The sequence below is a fragment of the Convolutriloba macropyga genome, chromosome 4, assembly GCF_964194025.1.
Source record: "Convolutriloba macropyga chromosome 4, txConMacr16.3, whole genome shotgun sequence".
Lineage (NCBI taxonomy): Eukaryota > Metazoa > Xenacoelomorpha > Acoela > Convolutidae > Convolutriloba > Convolutriloba macropyga.
Window position 1 is genome coordinate 26,886,035 of NC_134471.1, and position 10,884 is coordinate 26,896,918.

Here is a 10,884-nt window from a genome sequence, read left to right on the forward strand (position 1 = left end):
TCAAAGCAAACAATAAAATTATTGGTCAGAATATTTGTTCTAAAAGCGTTGCAAATTATATTGTTATTATTAAAAGTTGATTTTTTAGAAAAAAATTTCGAAAATACTCACTCCTTGGTATTGAGCTTCAAATGTTAACATACCAATACCATTTCTCACAAATATTTTTGATAATGTTAAAAAAAGTACATCAAATAAAAAATGGCAAAATTGTCTTAGTTTCTATTTAAATACACTGAACATATTATCAAATCCAGAACATCAACAAAAAACCAATCTCATCAATTTTGTCTGTTATTCGTTCGCTTAAGATGTAGATTTCACATTTATTCAAAACTGTTCACACCAAATTTATTTTTTCAATTTAGAAACCAAGTTCTTTTTTATTTATAACTACATAACTTCATTTAGATAATTCAAGGCCGCTAAAATTGTTCTTAAATGATCGTTCTAACCGATTGGCTACACTGACACAAACAAAGTTTGATGACTTGTTTTTTAGTTTTGTTTAATTGTTCTTGTTCTTATGTAATATAATTTAATGTAGTTAACTCACTGACGCAAAAAGCAAGGTGAAGGTGAAGTAGTTTATATATTTCTGTGTTGCGGATAAAGAGAGGTATCGGGAGAGATCGATAAAAAGAGAGAGAGAGAGAGAGAGAGAGCGAGAAAGAGAGAAAGAAAGAGAGAGAGAGAGAGAGAGAGAGAGAGAGAGATAGAGAGACAGAAAGAGAGAGAGAGAGAGAGAGAGAGAGAGAGAGAGAGAGAGAGAGAGAGAGAGAAAGAGAAATATCATCTCAACTCATCATTTTGTCATTTCTTACGAACTCTTCAAGATTTTTGAACATGCATATTTGAATATAACAAAAAATATTCCCATTCTAGTGCTTAACGTTTTTATTCTTGAAAAGTGTTATTGTCGATTTATAACAATCAATTGAATAATAATTACAAGGAAAAGACTCAAATGAAAAAATACAATGCTCAGCCTAAATTGTCAAGTTTTTTCATCTAGTAGCTTAGCAACCAATAACTTCAATGAAAATCGACAAAATTTGGTGCATAGAGGAAAAAATAAACTTGGGTAGAATTGGCGGCTGCACACGTCTTTTCTTATAATATTTTTATTTCTTTTTAGTTCTTGTTTAGTTTTGCTTATTACCTTATTTTTTACAAAATGATATACCTTTTTATCTAAAATATTTTAGGGTAGATTCTTGGAGAGGTGTATAAATTTATAATTTGTAATGTTTTGACATTAAACTCGCCTTTTAAATGTGTTTTTCACGGTTTCGGAAAAAAAATTAACTGCAAAAATTCCACTCAAGTTAAGATAGCAAATAGGCCCCCAAATGACTATTGAAAAGCTGAGAATTTTGGCGCGTTTGAACATCCCTAACGGGCCATGGCTATGCCTTAGCGGCCGGGCCCGTGGTACTTGATATTAAACTATCACAACCAAACAAATTATTACGACCAAAATTTAAATTTGAAATATTTTTTTCCACCGGCGTTTTTTTGTCGGGGTTTATTTTCTACCCTATCATTGGTGGATTTTAGACCCATTTTTTTACATAGCGCGAAGTTTCTTTGGCTACTGAAAATTTGGGTCATAAAATTTTGGTTATAACTTTTGTTCCGACAAACCTTGAAAATTTGAAGAAGAGTTTAGTTTGCTTCATTAATTTTCTCGGAGCTTGATTTCGTAATTTTGTTCTGAAATTTATGTCAATTTAAAACTGCTATCAATTTTTAGATTGAAACGTTAAGCGATGCATTTCTTGAGTTTCATTGATTTGTCGAGGCCAGAAAATTATCTGCGAACGCACATTACCGTGCTTCGCTTTTGCATTATACAATTTATTAACAGTTTAACTAGAACTAAAGACCAATGTTTGCCAGGTGAGACCGAGCCACTGTTAACCAGTGTTAATAACAAGATAATAGGAAATTGTACTAAACTTGTAATAACTTTATCTTCTTTATGTTTTCTTACCTACATGAGAATGTAAATTGCAAACTCAATTTTGAAAATTTGATTATCTTAACAATACCTTAAAACTGTTTCCAGTAGAAAACTTTTGAGCCGTGTTTCGAAAATATAACTCTCATCCATAATGACAGGGCAGTCGCGTAGTGTCTGGCTTGAAGAGTTGGTATCCAATATCCATTAAAGAACGGAATTTAAACATTTACTAACTAATTTATATGAAGTTCTTAAATTAATTCTTTACCTCGACTTCTTTTCGATTGGGACGCTGGTAAGTGAGCTGGCTAACAAACATTGTTGTGCCAAACTAAATGAAGCACAAAATTTACCTTCTCGTTGAAGAAGAACAGACTCTGGAAGCAGAAACGAAGATTTTTGGATCTATTCCATCCCCCCAGTCTTTCTTATGACCCGCACATACAAATTATGAGCTGTTATATGACACATTAATTTTTTGAAAATAGCACGTGCGGCTGGGGGCGTAATAAAGAATTAGTTCTTGGTGGTGGGGGCAAAATAAAGAATTAAAACAGAATAGTGAACTGAAAAATAAACAAGGAGGCTCTGTAATGTGCGTTAGCACATAATGTTCGACTCCGCTTAACCTAATTTTCGGCTTAAATGTGTACCAAACTAAACAGATATAGGAACATTTCAAGGAAGAATTCATGCTTGGTAATTTTGATGAATTCTAAAAAAATAGCACTTGTACACCAGCAAAAATATTTTTCGTTTCACAAAAATGGAAAAAAATGAACTGATCAAAACGTTTGGTTCAAATTGATCCTAATGAAATTTTAAAAAATGCTCATTAGAAAAACCATTATACCAAGCAATCACCAGATTATTCAAGCATTAAAATTCAACTGTTGAAAAGTAGAACTAACCAAAAAGTCACTACTTGCCTTCTTGATGTGTAACAAAAACACAGGCACGGAACGAATAAAGAAACAAAAAAAGTCGTAACTAAATCCTAAAATGTGGACAATTGGAGGGCCTTGACGTATGACTAATAAGAAGAATAATGAATTGTTGTCGAAAAAGCGTATACCAAAAGAACGGCACTTTTCATCAAAAAGCATTGGTGTTAATGTTATCACAATCAATTCCAAGCGGTATAAACTCAATCTGCTTCTCCTCATAAAGCAAACAAAAACATTGATGAGAATCAACGAGATAAAAAATAACGAAAAAAAAATTGAAACGAAAAGTAGAGGTCTTTTTGCAAAACCCAAATTTTTTTTTAATAATTAGTTGCATGAAGTATAATAAAACTCGGAATAAAATAAAAAATGTTTTTCCACGCGATAAGATCTTGACGTTAGAGGCCAAACAAAACTGTTTTCTTATTCTACTGAGCAACAAACAAGTTATTATGACTATTTGATAAGAATCAAAAAGCAAAATATCACAAAACTGCTCTTTTACAATTGTATCTGAATAAATATCATCTTCTGCAATCTGATATCGCTTACCCAGTATGAATTGTTCTGTCAGAAGGTTTATAGGAACTTTTCTATGTGAGAAATTTCAATATTGTTATTAGATATTGTTCTCCTAATTATTTTGTGGCAATCTGAAGTATCAAAATCAAATAACATTTAGGACAAATTTAATTCCAAGTTTCAGTTCAACAAAAAAGCAACAAGAAGACACAAACATTCAAAAACATTTACTAACATAGGGTTTTGAAGGAAAAAAAGCAATAAAAAGGAAACCTAACAAAAAACTGTTTGTCACTTTTTAGAAAGACAATGAGCGTGTCATTGACGTGCCACGACGAGACAAAAATGAAAAAAAATTGGCAAGACCTTAAAAAATGGTGAAATTAAAACAAAGTATAAAACCATAAAAATATAATCTAAAAATTAAGAATTTGAAAATTTTCAATTGGAAAAATTTCAATAAATCGACTAAGAAAACAACAAAATCAACAACAAGACTCAAAATTCGAAGTTTTATGATAAATAAAGAATGCAATGTAAAAGTAAAAATTCTATCCAGTGGTTGTCTCAAACAAAAGAATCTACGCTCCATGTGAATACACTATTCGGCTTTAATCTAAAAAATGTGAAGAAAAAACAAAAAGCAGCGAGAACTCAAGTCAATTACAAATGTAAAATAAAAATAGCACATAAAACAGAAATTTTGCTTCAATAAAGATTCTAAGTTTACTAAAAAAACTGTCTAAAAAACCCTAGAAAATATGCTTTTTGATACTGCAACAAATGTGATCGAAACGGATAGGCCAATTTACTTTTCCTTGATATCAAATGTTTGAAAAAAAATCGTAGTACAAGTTCTGAAACACATTTACACACAATTTTTTATTATCTCTGACCGCATCAGCAGCTCAATGGAACATTAGGAGCCTAAGTGGACTGATAAATAGTGCATCGAATTTAGAGAAAATTGCAGACAAAAAACGATGCTAATTGATTATATATCAATTTAATTTAACAAATAGACCGCATAATTTCAATAAGAGAAAACTCTCTTTGGAAGCGGACTTAAAAAAACACCTCATTGGAGATTACAAGGTTTTTATGTTTTACATGGGATAAAGTTCCTACCACCCCCCCCCCCCCCACTAAGTGGGGTCGGAACAAAAATATTGTTGCTTCTGATATTGAATTTACACTATGGTAACAAAAAGCTACGTACAACCGAAGATTTTTCAAAAAAGCAATACAAACACCAAATAATACAACATTTTGAGTTCAAATTTGTTCTCTAGTAACGCGTCATTACATCTTTAGTTTTTTTTAAAGTCTAGTAGACCGTTTTTATAGTTTTCATACAGGTTTCTCACGACGTCTGCGTAAATTTTTCAAATTTCATTATTTTTTTCTTCTAAATTTTCCCAAAAAAACTGCTTGTTCTCGTAATCGTTGCATCAAAATTGCCCATTAAAAGTTGATAAGATTCCGATCCGGACTGTATGCTGGTCATTCCAGTACCTTACACTCGTTTTCTCGAACCAAATTGTCGATAATGAGTGTTGAAAAAAAAATGGCCAGGAAATGCTTTTTCCTTCGTAATTTTTTAAAACTTACAAATAATCAACAGCGGTTAGCTTGTTTGGACACTTAACAAGCAATTTGCTTCCATCTGATTGTATTGCACGCCAAAACATAAGTGATCGTTTGTCCAAACTCAAATTTTTTGTGTTTTTTTTTCAAGAAATCTCGTTCCATTTCTTCGAATAACTCTAAAACTTCCGTCGCTGGAGATGCGCAGTTTTGTTTCATCAGTAAAAACAACATTCTTCCAGAAATAAAAAGGCTTCTTTAGCATATTGATACACATTTTGAACGATAACACTTGCTTTTCTCCTTCAAACTGACTTTTTTGCAGCATTTATAGAAAAAACACCATATATTTTGAGAATTCGTCTAACTGTACCTCTGGAAATTGTATCGTAGCAAGAGAAAACATTATGGGCTACTCTGATGCGCTCCAGTGAGGTTTTGGGATTTTCCAAAATATCGGTAACTAACATTTTTTCTTTTTTTTGACAATTATGGGGATCTTCCGCAGGATTTTTAAGCCTCGAAACTGTTTTTTTAAGAAACGTTTGTATGCATACTATGCACTGGGTCTTGATTAAAAGTTGAGTTTCTTTTGTATTTTAGTCTATGAAAATCCGGCAAACGGTGAGTGAAGAGAGCTGTTTAACCATCTTTTCTGTTTAAGCGGAGAAAGTGAGAATGTAATTTCTCTTAAAACTTCTAAATTCTACACATTTTTTCTTGCCTTATCGCAAATCATGCTCATGAAACACGAATCATTCTTTAAAAGCAAAGATTATGCTGTACGTAGCTTTTTGGTACCATAGTGTTTTTAGGTCATTTATGGATCAAAAATTAAATGCTTATGAGACTATTGCTACAGAATGTGGATTAATTGCAGGTTAGGTGTGAACAAAGCTACGGTTGCAAGTTTTGAAAAATAAGAAATTTCACCTTTGTAGGATTATGAATTTTTCATAAAAGGACCTAATTTTTTTTTAAAAAATGAGATATCGTGATATCGTAAATGCGCTTTCATATTAAGGAACCAACGCTTACAAACTGGTGATTTTTTCTTCAAGACAAAATAGAATTATTTCAGAGTAAGCTATTACTCATAGAAATGGAAACCTTGACTGGTCTTAAGGTTGGCAGAAATTGAAAACCATTCCTTCAATTGTTGATGGTATGTTATAAAACATTTACATAAAAATGCATAGATTCAATTCGATGTCGCTTCTCAATGTCCCAATCAGGCAAAACCTATTAGTAGAACCCTAATAAAGGCAAATAATCCGAATTGAGATGTCAATTTCATCGCTTTCAGGTCAGTATATTGTGTAAATACCGCACGAGCACTTGCAAGTTGCAAACAATGTGCATCCACTGATTGGGGGGGGGGGTTGCAAAAGCTGAAAAGATCCAAATTAGAGGGTGAATATCCCCCCGCAGGTTAGTGGGCGCATGTTTTTTGCAACCTCTCAACGTATGTGAATTATTTCATTTTTCAACATAATGATTTACAATGTAATGGTACGTGCTCTTTAACTGGGGGTGTTTAACGTACCAGGTACGGGGGTTCAGAAATGGAAAGGACATTTTATTTCGTTTGAAAACATGCAATTGTAGCGAAATATCTTGCTCACCTCTTCTGGATTCGTCTATGGACTCTAACTGGACACTGCGTCGCCCGGACCCTTCTGTCCCAGAATCGGCTGCCTGATCCATTGACATCCCACGACCATACATAGACAGCGACTTGCGTTGCTGTTGCTGAAAAAACATCAAAGTCTCTCGAGGTGACAAACCGCTCAAATCGGGGGAGGGCGAGTAAATTTGGCTCGAAGTGCCCCCCGGCCCAGCTGGGTTCGAGTGGTGAAGGTGATGGATTACTCCGAACTTCCGTTTCGGATCTCTGGTTGGAAGTTGGACGCTGACTTTGGCTCCGGGGTTGGGGGATAACTGATACTGGCTAGAGCTTGAACTGCGACTTTGGATCATAATTTTCAACTCACACGTTTGGTAAACAATAAAAAACAACTGTAAATAAGAGACAGTTGCAGACAAAAAGCCTTTTGTTTTATGACTATCGTAATATTATGCTAAAACTGTTTGTGTAACACGGTAATAACCTCTCAACGTGTTGGCTGCCAAGATTTAGTAAAATTCCCCAGTTTTGTAAGTTTTATAGAAAGTTTTCACTGAATTAAACACCGTAAACCCACATTTGAAAAGTCATAAATTGCAACTCAAGGGTAAAATACAAGAACTGAATTTTACTTTATATTATAACTAAATAAATCCAAATTAAGTTTCCAACGCATGTACCATTGAAGTTTCGGCGCAGTTTACAAGATTTCCCCAAATCTTTTACATTCTATTTTCCCGAACTTTAAAACAAAGGGAGAATTTTGGAACGCCCGGCCGAGTAGCAAAATTTGTTTTTAATTTATTTGAAATTTGGTTCAGACGAAAGATTGCGTACATTTTCGGGGACAAATTTATATACCCGAGCGGGTTTTCTAATCTATTGTGGTGAAAATTCTCTAAGTGATATTTTTGGATGTAATTATGATTATGACCAACTTATTGGACTATATTGAGAGCAAAGAGCAGAAAGTAAACTAAACATAAATGAAGGAGCCAAATAACATACGTCACAAATGTTTTGAGGTCTGGGCATGAAAAAAACACTAAATTAACTAACTTACTAATAATTATCCAACAATATTTTCATCTAAGCTGTTTAAATAAAACTAAACTCGTGTTTATCAACGTTTCAAAGGTTTATTTTGAAACTGATTTTTAACTCGAAACATTATTCCTCAATACTCAAAAACCAGTTGCATTTTTTAAAGCACTTGTTGAGCTCCAAATTAAGTTTGAACAAATCGACCCAGTCAAATTTAATCAGTTTAATCAGTTGAACTATCTTTTGAGAGGTCAAATATTTATTTAGTTCTCGTGATCGGTCCAACGAAATTGGAGACAAGACCGAGTTAGTGGGTATAAATGCAGGCAGAGTATAACGTGCAGTGTTGCACTTGTTGGGCTAAAATGTCTTAAAGTGGGGGTAGTTGTTGTTGTTATCTTGGCCCACTTGTCCTTAGAGTAAATATTACTCCCAGATCCCTATCTCTCCTTTCTGGTATCTCCAAAACCCACTTTCCAACTGCTTTTCCTGCTTCCCTTCGCGCTTTCTGCACCCTATTCCCAGGTCTGTGCTGAAGGGGAGACAGAAAGTGTCTAAGAAGATATATCACAAAGCCTACAGATCTAAGAGCCCATAAAGACTTTATTTAAAACCCAAAAATTTCGAAACAAATTTTTCTTAAAATTGTGTTAAATATTACGGAGTAAAGATTATCCGAAAATTGCGAATTTGTTAATTTTGAAATTTAGGTAAACTTATTTGTATAGTTGACGGGTAGTACTGGATATTGTTCATTACAGGTATGTAAAATTAACCGAACACTTTTGATTAAGTTTATGTTTTGCATTATTTGACGCAATAGGCGTGAAATCATTCCAGTGGTAAGAATCAAATGGTAATATACTTTGTTCAAGCTGTTCTAAATGTGTTCGTTTAATTGAAAAGAAACATAGGCTGTAAAATCATAAAGAAAAGACCCGAATAAATAAATTTCTCAACAATTTATTCATCTTACAACCATAAGAAAACGCTGTTTTATTGTGATCTGCTTCCTTTTTGCATTCAATTAAGAAGTTCCTGCTTTTTTTACCTTGAAGTTTTAACTCCGGCATATTACACCAAAACCGCACGCAGACTCTCTCACACACAGAAAGCCACACACAACACACTTACACACACACACACACACACTCTATCTCTCTTTCTCTCACATACACACACTAACACACACACACACACACACACACACACACACACACACACACACACACACACACACATACACATATCCGCTCACTCACACACATACACACACAAATGCACCATCAAAGGCATAGACAAACACATTCACCCACACCCCCCCCCCCCACACACACACACACGACTACATACATACATACACGCACAAGCAAGCTCGCACGAAGACTCGGACACACGCAAAAACGCAGTGGCAGCCCACTTCCATCCTGATTTACCAAACTATGAAATAAACCCATAAATTGGCACGAATAGGGCACGCATGTGCGAGTGCACTAGCACATACAATTCCATGAGACGTATACCACACACATACTCACACGGATATATATATATATATATATATATATATATATATATATATATGAAAATTTAATTTACAGATATTTTTCTAAAAACACAAAAAATGCGAAATCAAAACTGGTATAAGAACGCATATATTTTTTAAAACATCTTGTCTAAGACAAAACCGTTAAACCGATAAATGTTGATATGGCAATTTTCGAACAATACAAAAATTTAAGGGTTTCACGTGAGGACAACAGTCAATTACAGCTCTTATCCATAGAACAAAAATTTCACCCGATTGTTAACATTTTGTAAGCATTTAATAATGATCGTTTAAATTCTTTCTTTACAACGACTGGAAGAAAAAGGACAGTTTGGGATGGTCAGTTTAAAGTAGATGATTTTTGTTTTTTCGGCTCAAAAAGCGAGATAAAATTTTAAAAAAATTTTTTACGTTGAAGTTTCAACTCCGACATATTACACCACAACCGCACGCAGACTCTCTCACACAGAGAGAACCATACACAACACATTTACACAATCTCTTTCTCTCTCTCTCTCTCTCTCTCTCTCTCTTTCTCCCTCATATACGCTCACTCACACACATACACACACAATTGCACCTTCAAAGATATAGACAAACACATTCGCCCACACACACACACACACATACATACATACACGCACAAGCAAGCTCGCACGAAGACTCGGACACACGCAAAAAGGCAGTGGCAGCCTACTTCCATCCTTATTTACCGAAATATGAAATGAACATATATATTGGCAAGCATAGGGCTCGCATGTGCAAGTGCAATCGCACATGTACAATTCCATGAGACGTACGCCAAACACGAAAAATGCGAAAACAAAAATGGTATAAGAAAGAACATAGTTTTTAGAACGTCTTGTCTAAAACAAAACAGTTAAACCGATATATCTTTATATAGCAATTTTTGAACAAAACAAAAATTTCAGGTTTTCACGACTGTCAAGTGCAGCTCTTAGCCATAGGACAATAATTTCACCAGATTGTTAACATTTTGTTCAGCATTTAATAATGATCGTTTAAATTCTTCCTTTAGAACGTTTAGAAGAAAAAGGACTTTGGGATCGTCTGTTTAGAGTAGATGATGTTTGTTTTTTCGGCTCAAAATGCGAGATAAAATTTTAAAAATTTGATTGCAAATTAAAAATTAAAATTATTGAGAGCAATCAAAGATTGTTTATTGGAAATGCTAAAGTTGTCTGTATAAAATCAAATAACCAATTTTTGCAAAATTTTGGGGTCAAACTACTCATCGTTGCATTGTTTGTCTCTAGTCCTTTCATTGCTTTACAACTATTGGATTATTGCCCACCAGTGTGAAATATGTTTAGAAAAAACAGTGAATGAACGTCAGGAGCTCCTAAAGAGCGATAGCTGTAACTGGGAAATTGCTGTCCGCCACCATTTGGCAAATGTGCACTAGGATATCTTTTCAAATATAATGTCATTGACACAATTTGCACTGCTGCAACTAGAACCCTAGTGTTTTAATATTTTCTAATGTAGAAAACTCTTTCTCCATCAAAACGTAGTTAAATGTAACAACGAGTTAAAAATGCAATGTATTCGTAACATGCTCTCTTTCATATTTCACTTTCAAATTGTTAATGGACAGAGCATTTGGGCAGCCGAACATGGT

At 34.0% G+C, this 10,884-nt stretch overlaps 1 protein-coding gene across 2 annotated transcripts in view; it reads right to left on the reverse strand.

Annotated features, from left to right (window-relative positions):
* Positions 1 to 10,884, reverse strand: part of LOC142337561 (A-type potassium channel modulatory protein DPP6-like) — a 148,549-nt gene that overhangs the window by 133,570 nt on the left and 4,095 nt on the right. Inside the window, exons 2-3 of one of the 2 annotated variants that reach the window (XM_075386880.1) lie at positions 6,648 to 6,774; positions 2,320 to 2,343 (exon numbers count right to left, since the gene is read on the reverse strand). In XM_075386880.1, coding sequence (XP_075242995.1) covers positions 2,320 to 2,343; positions 6,648 to 6,774 — 151 coding nt within the window. The remainder of the gene's footprint in view (positions 1 to 2,319; positions 2,344 to 6,647; positions 6,775 to 10,884) is intronic. The other variant, XM_075386881.1, reaches the window with a different exon arrangement.